Source organism: Lissotriton vulgaris, chromosome 12 (genome assembly GCF_964263255.1).
Source record: "Lissotriton vulgaris chromosome 12, aLisVul1.2, whole genome shotgun sequence".
In the NCBI taxonomy this organism is placed as follows: domain Eukaryota; kingdom Metazoa; phylum Chordata; class Amphibia; order Caudata; family Salamandridae; genus Lissotriton; species Lissotriton vulgaris.
Genome location: NC_141700.1, coordinates 513714002 through 513732217, shown reverse-complemented (window position 1 = coordinate 513732217; position 18216 = coordinate 513714002). Strand labels below are relative to the sequence as shown.

At 44.8% G+C, this 18216-nt stretch overlaps 1 protein-coding gene across 1 annotated transcript in view; it reads left to right on the top strand.

The window, feature by feature from the left end:
• The window catches only part of COG4 (component of oligomeric golgi complex 4), a 146154-nt gene that overhangs the window by 69643 nt on the left and 58295 nt on the right, over window positions 1–18216 (top strand). Inside the window, exons 8-9 of the mRNA XM_086945279.1 lie at window positions 4174–4232; window positions 10505–10638. Coding sequence (XP_086801405.1) covers window positions 4174–4232; window positions 10505–10638 — 193 coding nt within the window. The remainder of the gene's footprint in view (window positions 1–4173; window positions 4233–10504; window positions 10639–18216) is intronic.

Genomic DNA, 18216 nt, shown 5'->3' with positions numbered 1-18216 from the left:
AGCTACCGCCTTCAGACCACACATTCCAAACAATGAAAAAATGTGAGGAGAGCGAGAGAGCCCCTCACGGAAGAACCGCCACAAGGGGTTACTGGCTAATGATTAGCTTAAACTGGTAATCATTAGCCAGTAACCCCTTGTGGCGGTTCATGCCAACAAATACAGCGCCCCCCCCCCCCCACTTCCACTTGTAGGCAATTTGCGTCTGTTCTGCTCCTGATCCACATGCATTGTTATTACCATTATCTGCGCAAGTGACCATCATCTGCAGCTTCTGCTCTTATTGACAAGTTGTGCTAGCTTATCTACTCTGTAGGGAAGACATTTAGAAGAATGGCTTCCTCCTCATATGGTAGATATATGCTAAAGCCACCCATGTAGTTTGGAATTGGAAGATGAGAAGTGAGTGGATAATTATTCATACCTACTCTTTTCATTTCCTCTTGAGGAATAGCTGCTAGGCATACCACATAATACATGCTCAGCTCCTCCTGTGACCATGGGTTTCTTCACCTCTGCTACCTTCTTAAATTATGTGAGTCTTGGTCACCTGTTGTCAGTGAGCATTCAACCCCAGAACATTAGAATATCATGCTTGGTAAGGCTTTTGTTTAGGCTAGTGGGAGTTCTCCATATGTCATTGTTTTTGTCGTCTCCATATCACAACACAGTTTGAGAAAAAATAATTACATGTTTTTAACCCTCTAAGACGTAGTAGCAAACTACTCATTTTGAATTAAATAGGCCTGAATATTTACCCCGGCCCTTTATCCAAAATAAAACATTAAAGACACAAAAGGTGATGGGAGGAATGCTTGCAAATAGTCTACCCCACTGGCAATTGCTCTATGTAGCAGTCCAATGTGTAGTTTCACCTACTACACCACTCTAGACAGAGGCCAGCCTTATGCCAATAAGTACTGACCCTTCTCTTCGTGCAAAAAGGTCATCTCTAGAAAACTATACAACTCTACTTTGTTGGACAGTCTCCCACAATAAGTGTCCGACCAAGAATAATGGCTAGCGGCAGTCATTTCCACTACTAAATGCTGCTTTTTAACTCCGCAACCAGTCTGATAGCCGAAGCTGCCCCATTTTTGAGCTCACACTGTTGACCATAGCCAAACAACTAGCTGGTTTAGGACTACACCACTCAGTTCAACCTTCAATCCATTTACCAGATGGCCTTTTTGCTGTTCTGTCTAGACTTGTGTGTGAGGCTAGCAAAATCCTCCTTTGCCCCGGTCAGATGCTGTGTCTCATTAGAGTACTTATGGTTACAGCACTTTGGAAAGCTTTCTCTCCTATAGATAGATATAGACAGGAAGTGGTGATAAAGGGGGGCGTAGTGACCCCAAGGGTCAGTAACCCATTGGCTACTAGCCTACACTCCCCTAACACCCCTAAATTCAGTATTTAGGGGAGACCCTTTACCAGAGAGGCAGATCCTGATGACCTAAGAAGAGAGAGGACATCATAGAGCCACAAAAAGAGAGGAGAAGCAGCAGACGGTATCAGGCCAGCCGGCCTGTCTGCATCCCTTGTTGAAAAGTGCGCCAGAAGTTGACTCGCACATCAGCTGTTGACTCCAGAAACCTGGGAGGACTGCCTGCTTTTGATAAAAATTCCAGACCTCCCTTGAACAGCGGACCTGTTCTTCTGCACCATGCAGGAACTCTGAAGCAAAGACTCTGAGGCCTCTGGAACTGACAAAACCTGACACCTGAAGCAACAACTGAACCTGTCGCCCAGCCCGAGTAAAAATGGGCCAACAGTGTCAACAAGGTCCTCTAGCTCTCCAGAGCTCAAGTCCATTGTGGTTTCACCCCTCGTGGACTCCCCGACGTCGCCTGCAGCCTCTGCACTCAGGCTCCCTCTGCATGCAGGCCCCCCTCTACCGCGACTGCTCCCAAAAAGAAAACCCAACACCTAAAGTTACCTCTGCATCTGTCGCCACCGGGCTGTGAAGAAAAGGACCGCAGGTGTCCCTACATCCTGAGCATCGCAACACTTGAACCACCCCGTTGGTCCATCATCCCCTTTGGTATCGCTTTGTTCGCACTAAGTTGGCAGGGTATGCCCAGACGTGGGTCCCTTGCTCACTCTACCACTGGATTCAAGATAGCCTGGCTGATGAGGGTTATGAATCCAAAACCGGTCCCAGGATGCTTGTTTCCGGTCCAGGGAAGACATGTCTTAGCAGTTCGGGCTGGACTGTTGCCATGGGGCACAGGGTCAGACTGATTTGGATATGGCCATGTCTGAACTGGGGTGGTGAAGTGAGCTAAAGAATAGTGATGGATTAAACCCAGATCAGTTGACTGGGGGTGAGAGTTTGATTTGCTCAAACGCTCCGTCCATCATCCCATTTGGTATCGCTTGGTTCAACCTGACTGGCCTTCCAGCTAGAGCTGGCAGCCTCATTTCGCAGTGACTGATCTCCATAGAAACCTATTGGGCTCCCAATGCTGTTTTGCACCCTTCCTCAGGCTGCCCCTGTGCAACCGGCGATGTGCTGCTGCTGCCTTGGACCTTGCCCACCACTCACCTTAACTCCTGGAGATTGGTCCCATAAGTTACTGTACTTGTTTTCAGAACTTGTTCTTCCTTCCATAGGATAACATTGCAGAACTCAAAAATTACACTGTGTCCACTTTTGAACTGAAAAGGGTTTATATAAATTGGTGTGAATCTCTTCCTTGAGTCATGCGTGTCATTTATTGATCACTGTGTATATTTGCAGATGTTTTGCACTCCTGTGTGTTAAGCTTAATGCTGCTCGACCACACCACCACCAACAGAGCACTTTGGGATTGCATAGCAAGCCCCAGTCCACCCTTAAGAGAACCCCTGGACTTTTTACACTGTACATCTGATTTTTGATATATCACAAAAAGAGGCAGTTGCCTACACTATTCATCTGTATTACTAACTATATATCATATAGTTGAGAGCTGTATATTTTAGCTCTGGTCCTCCATTTATGGGCTGCGAACCAACCAAAGATTAGTGAGTATTATTGCAATAAAAAAAATGGAATTGGAGCAAACAGAGCAAAGCTTGAGCAAACAGAAAGAGAGTAATATTAGAGTACTAGGAATGGAAGGTTGGGACACTGAGTATGGACAAATGGGACTAGAGAAGCATAACGAGTAGGGCATGGGAAGAAGAGGGGCTGCAGTGTAGAGCAACTAGCAATACAGAAGTCTACATGTAAGGAATGGAAGAAGAGAAGGTGTACACCACGGACAAAGGAGCGGGTTCAGGTGTAGGGAATGAAACAAGCGAGATTACAGTGAATAAGAATGGACTTATGTAGCAGTAATGGGAGAAAATGGACTAAGTGGTGTATGGTAAGAAAGCAATGAGGGGTTTAAGCGTAGAGAGACTTGAAGGACAAAGGATTAATAATAGGTGAAATGGGTGAAGCGGGTGAAGTCCAAGGGCAGTGTAGGAGAGAGATATTTACTGGAGGGTGAATGAGAGCACATTATAGGGCCCTTCTAGGTGAGGTAGTGAGGCGTGACTATAACTGGGTACATTTAGAGGAAAATACAATGCAGAGGCTAAGTGTAGAGAAAATGAAAAGAGTTCAAAGTGTGGGGGCTATATGATGAGAAGGAATTAAATGTACGGAATAGCAGGGGAAAGACTACGTGTAGAGTATCAAGTGAGACTACAATGGTTTAATTGCAGGAGGAATAGTGGGCTAAGTGCATGGAGTGGATAGGGACGGGGTGTGTGCAGTGAGTTGAAAGGAGATAGATTTTTTTGTAAAGGTAATTGAAAGAGGAGGGCGGTTGTGCTAATTGATGAGAATGTATGTGAAAAGGAGAGAGTGCTAAGTGTTAGAGGAATTGAAGGGGGTGGGTAAGAATAGGAAAATCAGAGAAGAGAAATCTAAGATTGAGAAAATGTATAAGAGCACATTAAAAGCTGGGGTCTGGAAGGAGAGATTGCTAAGTTTAGAAGGAGCAATGGAGAGAGGGCTGAATGTATAGGGTGTTTGTAGCCAAAGTATAAATGGTGGAAGGAGAGCAGGCAGGGGATAATGAAAGTGGAGGGAGCAGGGCATTGATTAAAGAAAAGGTGAGAGGATTGATAGTTGGGAAATGGAAGGAGGATGATTTAGAAGGATTCAGTTTTCATTTTGTTTCCCATTTATATTTGCAGTTTCAGCAGGTGCAAACCAGCATGATGAGAATTTCAGCCACAGAAAAGATGGATGCAAGGTAGGGATCTTGTTGAATTAGCCTTTAGAGGACTGTATCAGTGACCTGTTTGACATTCTCCAGAGAGCTGGAATGGCAAATGTTCAACATGTGAAAGTATCCGCATGCCCCCTTAGTGGCCTCAGTGCACAAAAGATCATTGGTTACAGTGGCTATAATTGAGACCAATGAGCATTGTTGCTCATTGGTGTCAATTGTTTGTCTCGGAACCAATGACCTGTTGATGGCCATGGACACTAAATACCAGCATCCTCAGTAGTGCCATAATCTCTATGGTCCAATAGACAATTAATTGGCAAAAGTGCCTCAAGCATCTATAATGGTTCTCCTCCTCCATGCTAATCAGTGCCAGTGGTTTCAGGGTTGGTGCCTCCTCCATTGCAATTTTAACTTCTCACTGATGGGCTGTGGGTAAATTTACGACTCCCCATGACCGTAGCAGTGCTTGATATGTGCATCATGATGCTTGTTTCACTTCAGCTCTTCTGAACATTTACCTTTCAAGGTTTAGACAATAGCTGACACAGTGCTGGTTGGCATGTGAGTGTAGGGGCAAGCAGGCATAATGGAAGAGAGAACAAAGGTACATAATGAGCAGAGACAAACTGAGAGGTTTACTAAAAGTGACACCAGGTAGGCTGGAGCTTAGAATGGGTGGACTAGTATTACACCCACTTGTTTCTTTCCTACCCTAAACTTGCTTTGTCCAGCCAGGACACCAACGCTGAGGAAGACCATCATGCACGTTGAGGGACTTCAGGGATCTTGAGAGTGGGCCAGCTGTCCTGTTTGCCCCTCTTCTGCAGAACAAAGTCAAATAGAGAGCCTCCGACCACCACCCGCCACGTTAAAGAACCTCTGTACCCGTGCCCCACAACCTGAGTCTGAGGAAGGTGGCGGTGCCAACAGGGTCCTGAGACCCTCCAAGGCTAAGCACACCCTTGGGTTTGCCCAGATTGGACTCCCAGTCACCACCTACAGCCTCTTTTTGCAGGCCCCCCTCAACCTAGAGTGTTTCCCGCAGCACGAGCCTGACACCTAAAATCATCACTGCATCTGAGCCTCACAGCCCGAGCAGAAGTGGACCAATGGTGTCCCTAAGTGCTTAAGCAGCTCAAAGACTGAGCTCCACTGTGGATTCAACCAGGCTGGCCTCCACTCCCAGCTTGCAGCCTCTTTACAACTGGACCATTCCCCATTGAATTGAACGGGGCACCTGACGCTAAAATATACCTCTACACCTGGACGCCCCAGAGCCGCTCGAGGTGACCTGTTGCTGTGGCCTTAAACCTTGCCCCATTTTCACCTTAAGCCCAGAAGGGTCCTGTAAGTCCCGTACAGTATATGTTTTGCCACCAGAGGGTAACATTACTGTTTCAGCAATTGCACGAAGTGTGATTTTCTAAATTAATATCAAAATCTGTGTTCTATTTATAAATTGCTGATGGATTTCTTTTAGTGTGTGTCTCACTTAGTGTCTTTGTGTGTGCAATAAATGCTCTGCACTACCCTCTGATAAACCTAACTGCTCGCCCACACTACCACGAAAGAGGGCATTTAGGTTATCATTTGTGCCCCTGTCAGCCTATTAAGGTTTGCCTGGACTCATTTTCTCCACTATTTAAAGAGCCAGCTTCCTACAGACCTTTGTAGGTCAAGCCAGGGCGACCCATGTGCTGCTCTGCTAGGCATGCTGTATTCAGGTATGGACTTAAAGCTCTGCCCATTTTCCACCCATCTTTTCAATTGGCTCCTGCTACTGTTCTTTCTAAATGGTTGCTTTTGATTTATGAATAGGCTTAGTAGTCCATCCTTAGTACCGCCTCGTCTGCATTTGCAACCTTCCATGAAGACTGTACTTTTTACTTGTGCTGTTACACAATCTGTTTTATCTAGTCTGTGAGCACTTTTTTAGGTCTCACAGACGTAAAAAGCAGGCGTAAGCCTGCTGTCTGCGAGACATCTTTTGTTGGCGTGTTAGAAGGAATCTGAGACGGAGCTCACGCACGAGCGTCGCTGTCTCAGATTCCTCCGCGAGTGCGCGCACAGCACCACACACGCATGCGCATACACATACACAGAGACACACAAGCGCCCATGCACGCACCCATACATACAGAGAATCCACCCCCGCCATAGCATACACACACACACGCGCGCACACACACACTGCATACACACACGCTCCCCCCCTTACCTCACCAGAGACACACACACGTGCGCACACACACACACACACACACGCGCGCGCACACATCCCCCTCACACCCCACTCACCATGTTCTTCTTGCGTGTCCCTCGGCAGCCAGCGGGTCATTCAGGTTAGCAGGCGGGGGCCGCGGGGCTCTCCACGAGCACGGGAGCCCCGCTAGCCAACACGGAAATCCTCCGGCGGGCACAGGAGCGCCTGCTTCCTGTTTTTGTCCGGCCCCGCCCCCGTCCCAACAAAGGTTGCCTGGCTTCCTTTTGAAGCCGGGCTGCGGCTGTGAGTTTGCTTGTTTAAAGTTAGGCGTTGTGTGACAACTCTCTGAAAGTCTAAATAGTTTGGGATTTTGTGTACAAATCCAGACATACGGAAGTGTTTTGAGCAAAGTCATTGATTTGGGGACATGAACTTCCATTCCGTCAATTCGTAGTAAAGTCTGAATTCTTTTAAAGAAATGTTTTAGCCCACAGAGACGTGCTACGAAGGAATATATCTGTTGACATTGTGTGTCCACTTTCTTTTTGTTCTTTGCCGCTCGTTCGCTCGTTTATTTTGCCGGCCGGATTGCTTCATATTTGGCGTAAATCACCACATCTCCCTGTGCAGTCCCCACCTCCCGCACGTCAGATGGCCCTGTAAATCTGCTTTTTATTCCTCATTATTTGAACTGTTAAACATATCAGCCATGATGCTCTTCTTCTCTTTAAAAGCACACGCTACTCTGTTCTCGTTAAGATTTATTTCATGTCGTTTGGTTAACTTCAGTTATAAAGCACGCAATCAATAAAAACATCAACATGAGCTAAACTGCATGTGCGTATTGCGTCACGTCAGAAAAGGGCAGACATACTCCGGCCAGGTAAAATGTCCACGGCAACTTGAGTCTTTATTGTCAAATGGATTATTTGCTGTTTTTACATGCACAGGCACAGGCTCTGTTACACTCGTGGCCTCGCTAATCTGCCTCTGTTCGTGTTTATATTCTGTTCGAAGTTTCAGAACAAGCTGCGCTTAGCACCCCCGCACCCACCTCCCACTCCCTGTGATTTAACTCAGCACCCCACCGCCCTCCAATATCTTTACCACCCCCATATTCTTCATGGCATGTTTTTCGAAGAAAGGAGAAATGAGCTTTTGCTAGTTTCATTTTTGACATGCACTTTTTTTTACTGCATGTCTCTGCAGTCCCTCTTCTTCACCCCTACTTTTTCTTACAGCCGATATGCATGCTCATCTGTTGGTTGTTTTCCCTATGTTTCTTCTGCCTGCAGCCCCGCAAGTTAGCATCAGCGTCACCAAAAACCACTGAGCAGTGCAGGACATACAAACTCGACTGTGTTGTGCTTGTGCACATGTTTTTGAGTAGGAATCTCTACGGCTCTCTTTTTGTATAGGATTTGTTTAACAAAGCCCCCTGCTTCTATGTGTCTGCATGTTGACAATTTCTCTCATTGTTTACCTGCGGATTTGCTTCTTTGCATATGTGTGTACTTGTCGGTATGTCTCATGTGCTTTGCATTACCATTATGTTTTGAGTGCATATCCCCTTATCCTCGTAGCAGTCTGCACGGCGTGTATGTTTGCTTCGGCATGTCTTTGTGCATGTATGTCTGTGAGTACCTCTGTTCGCAAACCACAGTGTGTGTTTCTAGCATCCTTTGTTTGCCTACAACCTGGCGTCTATGTGTGCATGTCTAGATGTGTTAACCTTAACTTGTCTGTGTGATGGTTAATGAAAAATATTTCACTGTGACTATCAGTCTGTCCATATTGGTTTGTCCTTTTTACTCTGTGACTATCTGTGGTTGTGGGCATGTGTCCATATGTGTGATGCTCTTTACATTCCTTTGCTTTAAAGTAGTCAGGCGGTTTGCTTTTTGTGTACATTTACGACTGTCACGGTGTCATTGTGTCAGTGTGTGTGCACACTTGAATCTGTACGGTTGCGTGCTTGCAGCTGTCGCACTGTCTGTGTCGGTGTCAACATTTGCGTCTATCGCAGTGTCTGTGCACGCTTTCTTCTGTCGCTATGTCTGTCCGTGTATACACTTGCATCTGTCTCTGTGTCTGTCCAGGAGCACATTTGTATAAACATTATTTTAAGCGCAGTCACCCACTAGCATCCTCTCCCAGATCCACTATTAATGGGAACTACAGCAACCAAGATTGGAAACATACTGCATCTGTAGTAGTTGTTGTAGCACCCAGGATAATGTGCTGCATGACTTAATACTTATAAGGTCCCAAAGGTGAAACCTAGTGTCTATGCCAATGCTTGTTGCATTTATTGCTCTGGCCGCAGACTCCTCAGCAGAACTTCAGGAAACTAGGAAAGCGGAGCGCCAGCACGGGAAGCTTTTAAGCCCCGGAACAGAGATAACACAATGCACTCTGCACTGTAGTAAAAATAAATATTTTATCTAGCAAGGACCGCAACCGTCACCCCGAGTTGTGTAAAACAGCCAACCTGCTGGAAAGAAATAATTTATTGTCTGGAAAACTGACTCTCCTACATGCCACACACCAACCTCAATAATAACACAGTTAGTGACTTAGGCAATAGAAGCCGCCTGCTGAATTGTATATTCAGCATATGAACATTTACAAAGCCAATAGATTTTTTCATAATTATAGATGTGCCACATATTCCACAATTTGCTACATAATATGCATATTTTAAGAAAAACTAAATTTTCTTCTAGCCCAAACAGTTCACAAGTTACTAAAAATGCAGTGATTCATGTTGCCGTGCATTGGAAGACCCTTTGCAAAGTTGAACTGGTCACCTTTCTGTTCCTTATTTCTATTTTTAGTCATTAAACTGGTACTAATGAAGTGCAACTAATGCCCAAACAGCATTACCAACTTTAATACCAAGCATTTGCAATGCAATAGATCTCGCATTATTAAAGTTAGAGCTATTGGCATTGTAAATGGCAATGCCTTTTATTAATTTGTTTTTAAAACCTGCAATATTAATTATTTAAAAAAATGTAAAGCCATTGTTATTTGTAATATCAATACATCTAAGTCACGTAAATACAACACATATTGCAGTACAAATGCTATAGGTGTCACATTTGCAAAAGTTAAAACTATTGGCATTGTAAATGACAAACTATTAATTTCGCTATTTTCAAAACCAATACATAGATAAAAAAAATTGTCATTTACAATACCAATACCTCAAACTTTCCTAATGCGAGACCTATTGCATTGCAAATGCTTGTTCTTTAATGTCTTGAGGTGCCTGCTAAAGAACTCGTGGGACGCTACTTTCACAATGGAGGCGCTTGTTTTTATATGTTCAGCGCGTCATGCGCCCTTTCACTCTCCAAGCAGACCGGCACAGGGACGGTAGTTTCTTGTTTTTTATGTTCAGCGCACCTTACATCCATTCCCTTTCCAATCAGCCCGGGACAATGGCAGCTGCTTCTTGTTTTTTTATGTTTAGTGAGCCATGCGTGCTTTCACTTTCCAAGCAGCCTTGGACAATGGCAAATTTTTGTTTTTTTATTTTCAGCGTGCCATGCACGCTTTCACTTTCCAAGCAGCCCGGGACAGCTTTCTAAAAGAAAAGGAAAGTAGCTAAAGTGAGAAGTATTACTTTCTAGCAACGGCACGCATAGCGCACAACTCCCCTCAGCCAAGCTGCACTTGATAGAGTTGCTTAGATCTCAAAGAAGCTGTTCGTGCCTAACCCTCTCTGAGGCTGCTTGCTAAAGAACAAGCATTTGCAATGTAATAGGTCTCGCATTTTCGAAACTTTGACCTATTGGTATTGTAAATGACAATGCCTTTTATTTATGTGCACCTTTTACTTATAGTTTTTGATTTCAGGTTTTTTAAACATAAATAAAAACTATTGTCATTTACAATTTCAATATCTCAAAATCTTGCAAATGTGAGACCTATTGCACTGCAAATGCATGTTCCCTTCCTTGTCATGTCTACATGGACCATTGACTATGGCTTTGATCCAGTTAGCTGTATTTGAAGCCTTTCCCTGTCTTTGGTAGAAGGCACCTCTCTGAAATTGTTTGTCTGTCTCCTTGTACATTTACAGGGAACTCGACCCTATTCTCGCTGAGGTAGCACTAATGAGTGCCCGTAGTGAGCTGTACCTCCGCTTCCTGAAGCGTCGCATCACTGCTGATTTCGAGGTGGGAGATTCAATGGCATCTGAAGAGGTGAAGCAAGGTAAAATTGTACCCTAGTCAGTTCTTAGCCTGATGACAAAAATAAGGTGCATAAATCCTGTGTATTTCCTTCTGACTTGCTAAGATGCGATCTTAAGTGTTCTTCTGTGAAGCAGTTACTTACTCATACCTTACATACCTTACTCATAATTTATATGCCCTCTGAATCCCACCCACAACTGTTCATTTTCTGATTCTTCTATACCACACCGTATATATACCCCTCACTGAGTGTATTGTATTTCAACAGTTCCTCTCGTACAGCGAGTATAGTGGTTTCCTCTTACTGGTGTGCTCTTCCCTGTCCTACCCACAGCACTGTTAGCTTCTCTGCTCCTCAAAGCAGCCCTGCATATGTTATGTTGTATTTCCCGGTACCTTTCATGGCATTGTGTTTGCTAGCTCTGCCCGTCCTAGCTCTCTTTATCAACTCCTTCCCCACGCCATTGTCGGAGTGGATTACACAGCTCCTTCGTTCCATGTCACAGTGCATTTCCAGGAGCCCCTTAATCCCCCCATTCCAGTTTACATTGCATTTATCGGCTTCCCCTTTCAGCCTCAATAATATTTGGCATGGGACCTTAACTGGTGCCAAAGGGCCAAAGAAAGTGTGTACAAAAGTTGGATATGTGTGCTAAAAAATGGAAGAGAGGGTGGGCACCCTAGCAGAAATAATGAGAATCTGGGGTGGACATATAAAGATTGGCAGGATAGGAGGTTACTGATTGTCCTTGTTGTTCCCTCATGATTATTTTATTGCTGGTCCTTGTGGTATCTCCAACGATGGACTTTTGGAACTACTTTGTACTGCATGGTCTCATGAGCATTGTTAATAAAAAGATTTATTTAAAAATATATATATATTTGGCATGGTGAGTTTCTTGACTCCTTTTACCTTGCGATCATTTATTGAGATCCTTTTACCCTAAATTAATTTCTCAACCTTTCCTTGTCTTCTAATTTTCGAGTCCTCTGTCTTATTTGCGAGTGTTTTCCTTGACTGCTCCTAGCTATGATGTGATCCTCTACTCCATTTAGTCACAATCTTTTCATAACTACACTAAATGTCTCATGAAAAGTTTCAATATTATATATATGCACCTATTGTGTAGTCAGTACATAAAGTACAAGTGTATTTGTCTCAGTAAAGAACTAGAACGAAGGTGGAGAAACTGTAAAAATAGTACATGTTTAGTTAAAAAACAATCATTTGTAGTATACTTCATAATAAAACAAAGTTTGCATCTTCTTCTTATATTTTGTTGCCTCCCTACTAAATGTTAACGTAGGCTTTCCCTTCTATCTCCAGCTATCCAATTATGACTGGGAAATGGACTAGCCATTCACTAAAGGAAAATTGTTAAGCACCCCATAGAGCTGATGTTCTCCCAATGGATATGTTGTGAAATAGCACATTTGTTCTACTGATACCAGACTAGTTGCCCTTCGCATAATAAAATGTCCCTGCTTCTTATACAGCTAGCCAGTGGAATATCTTCCTAAACGGCATTCACTATTTGTAAACAGTGTGCTTTCTTATGTGGCTTATTGTAAAGTCACATGCTGTGTTACAGTCAACTCCAGCTTGTACTACTGTATTTCTTATACGAGGAAACTCGCAACAAAGCAAAGGTGGTGCTTCTAGAGCAAGCGTACAGTAAAGTAGTGGGAATCTAATAGATTGAAATGCTAGCACTTTAAGGTTGCAATATGCTTGCTCTTTTTTTTCAGAAATGTTATTTATTAACTTCTATGATTAATCCAGCAAGTGTGATCTGAGCTTTCATTGATCTTTCATTCACAGATCAATGGTAATCAATTAGAAAAGCTTAGCTCTCATTTCTTCTTCAGTGTGCAATAAGTTAATAAATTATATTGGAAGAATGTTTTAAGAAAAGCTTGTAACTTAAAGGTCAAAGTGTCTGAGCTTGATGGATTTGATATTCATCTGTCTTTTTTTTAGTTAATCACAGTTCATTCATTCATAAAATCTTTATTTCGGCGATTTGCCATAAAAGAGTACAGAAACAGATAAAAAGCAATATTCAGGGATGATAGTTCAATTCATTGTTACATACTTGTTGGGTTGTTAAAAGCATTGGTTCTAAAATAGTACATGATTTTAGTAAGACAAGTCTTGTCAGCTAGAAACTAATCACTATTATGCAGAAGAAAAAAAAAGCAGTATTCCGGGATGAAGGTTCAATTCAATGTTACATACATGTTAGGTAGTTAAAATCATGCATGTTAGAAATAATACATAATTTTGGTAAGACCAGTCTGGTCACCTAGAAACTAATCACTATCATGCATTACCAATTAAGTACCTACGCTTATGCCACATAGCTGCCAGCAAATACTACGTGTCTGGTCGTGTCGGTTTTTAAAACTCTAAAAGCATGCATACACTGTACAAAACCCACATTCTTGCACAGAGGTACTAGCCAATACTTCCTTGATTTACAGTAGGCTGGACAAAAGAAGAGAACGTGCAGTTCATTTTCTATGTCACAGCTACACCCAGGATAATATCTCGCTGCAAAGGCGGACCATTTGCTAGTAAAGGCTCTTAGCGGTAGAGTACCGTATCTCCATTGTACATAAAGTTATATGGCTAAAATAGGGTAAATATCATCCATGAAGTGCTCAAAATGATAAGATACTTTAGTCATTATAAAAGAATCAGTTAGAGTGCCGACATGAGGGTTAAGTTCTAGCCTATATTTTAGCAGCTCTGGTGTTATCCAGAGCCTGCGCCAGAACCTAAGAGGCTTAAGCGCTAATTCATCATCAATAGGTTTCAGCCCTAGGTCAAACCTCAGAAGGCGGAGCGGGGTACTAGGTGGAAGGGCCAGCAATTGTCTTAAAAATGTAATCTCTGTTTTGACAATTTCAGGCCTGCAAGAATATCCCCATAACGCACCGCAGTATAGGACTGCACCCCTTGCTTGCTTTTTATAAATCTCCAAAGGGGGACCAAAGGGTTTGAATGTCGACGAATTGGAGAGCTTGAGGATTCCCCCAGCGAGCTGTGACAGTTTCATTTGTGACTTGTTTTGCTGGGGGCCTCATGACAAGTTCTCATTGATGGTAACCCCCAGATATTCAAAAGTCGACCCCCTTTCTAATGTGGTTGGGCCTAAGCTGGGATTTGGGCGAGTAGTTGCGGGTGGGTTGAAGATCATGAATTTTGTTTTATTGGCATTTATCTCCAAACCCCGGCCTCTGCAAAATTCCTCAAAACCCTCCAAAATGCACTGTATCCCCATAGCAGACTTAGACAGCAGGAGGGTGTTGTCTGCGAACATGATGGCCGCAACCCTACTGCCTGCCAACCTCGGGGCATCATTGTGATGTACTTCATCTAAGTGGGCGATTACCCCGTTAACATAGAGGCAAAACAGGGTAGGGGCCAATACACACCCCTGCCTTAAGCCCCTGTCAACGGGGAATCTAGATGATAGCGCCCCATTCTTCCCACACCTGACCTGCGTGAAATTCGCCTCGTGTAACCTCATCAGAATAGTTAAAAGTTGAGCCGGTATACCCAGTTCAAGGAGCACGGACCATAGTTTCCCCCGGGGAACCAAGTCAAAAGCAGAGCGAAGGTCCACAAACACCATGTAGAGGCTGCCACCCTCTATCCTCACCGTTTTCCAGAATAGTAAAGCTAGGCGGAAAATGTGATCCATGGTGGAGGTGTTATTCCTGAACCCAGCTTGGTACGGGCTAAGAATGGCGTGCTCCTCGATCCAGTCCTGGAGACAATCTAAAATGAGTCACGCAAACATTTTCTGCCGGACGTCAATCAGGCTAATTGGCCTGTAGTTGGCTGGGAGCAGAGGAGAGCCCTTCTTGAATATAGGGACAATTTCTGCTCCCAGCCAAGTACAGGGAACCGCCATGCCCCTCAGGACTGCGTTGAAAAGTATTTGTAAGTACGGGCCCCAGATCTTCGGTTCGTGTCTGAAGAGGTCTCCCGGAAGTTTGCCAAGGCCCGGGGCTTTTCCCACAGCAAGTTTAGCAATTGCATTACACACCTCCTCTAAAGTAAACTCTAGTTCATCAGACTGGGGGATCAGCAGCGGGAGTACCAGTGTGCTTTCCGTACCTTCCTCTGTAGAGTATAGGGCCTGAAAGTGATCTTTCCAAACTATGGCATCTCTATTTGGTTCGATAGCCGATTTCGGTTCCCCGCAACCTGTATTGACTCTCAACCAGAATCTCCGTGCATCCCTTGTTTCAAGAGCGACGGTTAGACTGGTCCACTTTTCTTGATCCCATTCTTGCTTTGCATGCTTAGTTACCTTTTTGTACTGTAGTCTCCTGGCTTGAATTTGGAGTTTGTTACTACTTAACTTTAGGGCCTGGACTAGCTCAGTCTTGGCCTTTATGCATGCCTCATTATACCATGAGCTTGCAGGTGCCCTTTTTCTCCTATTAGCCACCTGAGGATTAAATACCTCTACTAAATTGGATACTAGATCCTTGTAGAGAGCCAGCATTTTAGCATCATAATCGGGAGGCGGGGGTTGAGTGTTTAAGGCATCAACCTCCACAAACAAGGGAACAATTTGTTTGTATACTTTGCGGAGCACTTCCGGGTTTGCCACAATTTTGTCCCACCTAACTCTGCGTCTATCATTTGATAGTGTGAGCCCATCACCCGAGTCCCCCAAGTTTGTTGTGCCATTCTTATTAGGGCCGGGAAAAACCAGCTCCAGAATTAGAGCATTATGGTCGCTCTCGACTCTTGTATTTACATTGAAGTCAATGACTTTAGGCCACAACCGCGTCTCGACCATAGTATAATCGAGATGTGACTCCTGTCCAGTTTTATTAAATGTGCACCTAGCTGGAGTGTCAGAGGGCGTGCGACCACTGCAGGCCCTAATAGAATGATTTAAAGTTAGGGCCGTGATCTGGATTGCTTAGTGAGACCATGTCTTTGGTGATGGGGACTGACTCGGTGCTATTGCCCAGTATTCGTCCTCCGTCAATAGGACGCCATCCTTCATCCCCGGCAGGGGCTCGAAGTGGCAGTTGAAGTCACCCCCTACCAGGAGATGGATATCACTGGAAAGGGTATGCAAAAAATGCGACAGCTCCTCAATTGTTCTTGATTCGCTGGCTACACTTACTGGTCGCGAATAAACATTAACAAGGTAACAAGGGCAAGCTTGAAAGCATGTGGCCAAACAAGAACTACACACCGGGCATCCTCAGAATAAGTATTCAAAGTTTTAGCAGTACAACCCAGATGCGAACCGACCCAGGTGGTAAGACCTCCAGACGGTCACCCTTCCCGCCCCCTCCCCCCCCCCTCCTCCACCCCACGGGCAGGAACATGGAATGCAGCATAGCCTTGTCAAAGCTGTTCCTCTCGGGCCCAGGTCTCCTGAAAGAGACAGATGTCGTACTTGTCTATAAAGGCTCCCCACTCTGGGCAAGCTATTTTATTGGGTAATCCAGCGACATTCTACAACAATATTGTTAAGGAGCCTGGGTTGCAGTCCCTGCCGCTGATATAACAACTCCCCATTAGGCCTTCTTCACACAAGCTTATCTTCATGGGATCCATTTTATGACCTATCACAGTTCTACTAGATGCTTGGTCACTACTGGCTGTATTAGTGCCTATAATAGGTGAGTGTGTGTCTGAAAATTCCCGGGTTGATCGACTGCTGCCAACCTCCAGAACTCCACCGCAAAGTGCATAGCTCATTCTTTGTGTAATCCCCAAAGAACCCGCCCGGTTATACTGCAGTCAGTCTACCATGTCCAGGCCACTGTATCTATTTTGGGTACAGATGTAACTGGGTGCGTAAGGTTGTGCAAACCTACCCCTGTCCACCCTGCCCACTCTTCGAGGCTCTACTAGGGTCCAGTCACATTCCATATCTAGGGTGTCGGATGGAGGATACAAATATGACAGTGGGAAAGGCTGAATAGCTGACCCAGGACTGCGGCGCATCCCCTCACAAATGTGCGCCACAATCCATGGGTCTCTAAAGTTTACCAGCACACAATCGCCCTTTATAGACTTTGATCTGCGCCCCACCCAGGACACCCTACGAACCATCAAAAGTTCACTACTGATGCGACCCGGGAGCAGTCTATTTTTATTAAGCCAATCAGAGACTTTGTTTTTTAATGAACCAAAAGATTCCCTGCTGGCATCACTTAATTTGTGGACCCCTGTTAGGACCACAAGATATGGGCTCGATTCTGGAGGCAAGTCTATTCTGAGTTCCTTAGAGGAGCCTCTGTCATACTGTTCTTGACGATCCTCCTTTGACTTTTCACTATTAGCCACCGTCGACACATTGTCGAGGGAAGCCACTGGTAATACCTGCTTAGTACTGGCCACATTAACAGAGGGTAACTCAACTGCTAAAACAGAATTTTGTGATAGTATCCCCACCTGGCCTTTGTTAGGTTGCACATTACCCAGAATCACTTGATTAGACTTTAAACAGTCTACAGTCACCGATGTTACTTTTTCAATGTTAGACAACCGTAGCTCAATCTGCAAAAGTCTAGTTTCGAAAGGTTGGATTGATGACCTAAGAAGGGCGCCCATTCTTATAAAGAGCAGGTCCTCCGTTGCGGATGTTGCGGTGATGGGATTTGCCACTCCTGGAGTATTTTCAATTAAGGATGGTTTATCATTTATGTCCACAACACTCGAAACATCTGGGACCTTGCACAGGGTAGTAGCCTCACCGTTAGTGGTGCGCTTTGCATGCTTGGGCTTCCTGCCACCAGAGGCAGCAGCAGCCCCTCGCTTCCTTTAAGGTATCGCCCCCTCTCTTCTCCCCCGTAACTGGCGAGTGTTAGGCCTTTCCGGAGTACTGTCCGCGATTGACACTTCGGTAGACTCTATTGGTGGTGATGGCTGGGACTCGCCAGCTGGAGATGGATGCCCCTGGACCTGAGTAATCTCTGGGCTAAGTACAGTCACAGGAACTTCAGCAATAGCTAATTGCGGTATAGGATCTGGTGTACGAGCGTTGCTGTGGCAAGATAGACCCCATCTCACTATTCTGGGCGACATTAATTTTCACTTAGAGGATTTTACTTCGAAAGAGACCTGCTCTCTGCTTAATTCTCTGGAGGCATGTGACTTTGTACACTATTCTGGGCGACATTAATTTTCACTTAGAGGATTTTACTTCGAAAGAGACCTGCTCTCTGCTTAATTCTCTGGAGGCATGTGACTTTGTACAACGAGTTCTCCACCCGACTCATAAGGCGGGGCATATCCTTGACGGGATCTTTTCCAACGACCCCAGATTAGGGGTTGGGACACCGGTCCCGATTACCTGGTCTGACCATTTAGCAGTCCCGCTGTTTCTAGACATTCCCTGCCCCGTTGCCATTGTGGGCTCTGGTAAAAAACAATTCAAAAGGAGCTTCAAAAATTTTACTAAGGAGGCTGTGGCCCCTTTTATTCTCAATGCCCATATTTCAACTCAGCGGAAGGTGGATGAGTCGGCCCAAGAACTCGCTGATGCCATCACCAGAGCCGCTGACGAACTAGCTCCTCCTTCCCTGAAAGCTGCAGCTAGACAGAAGC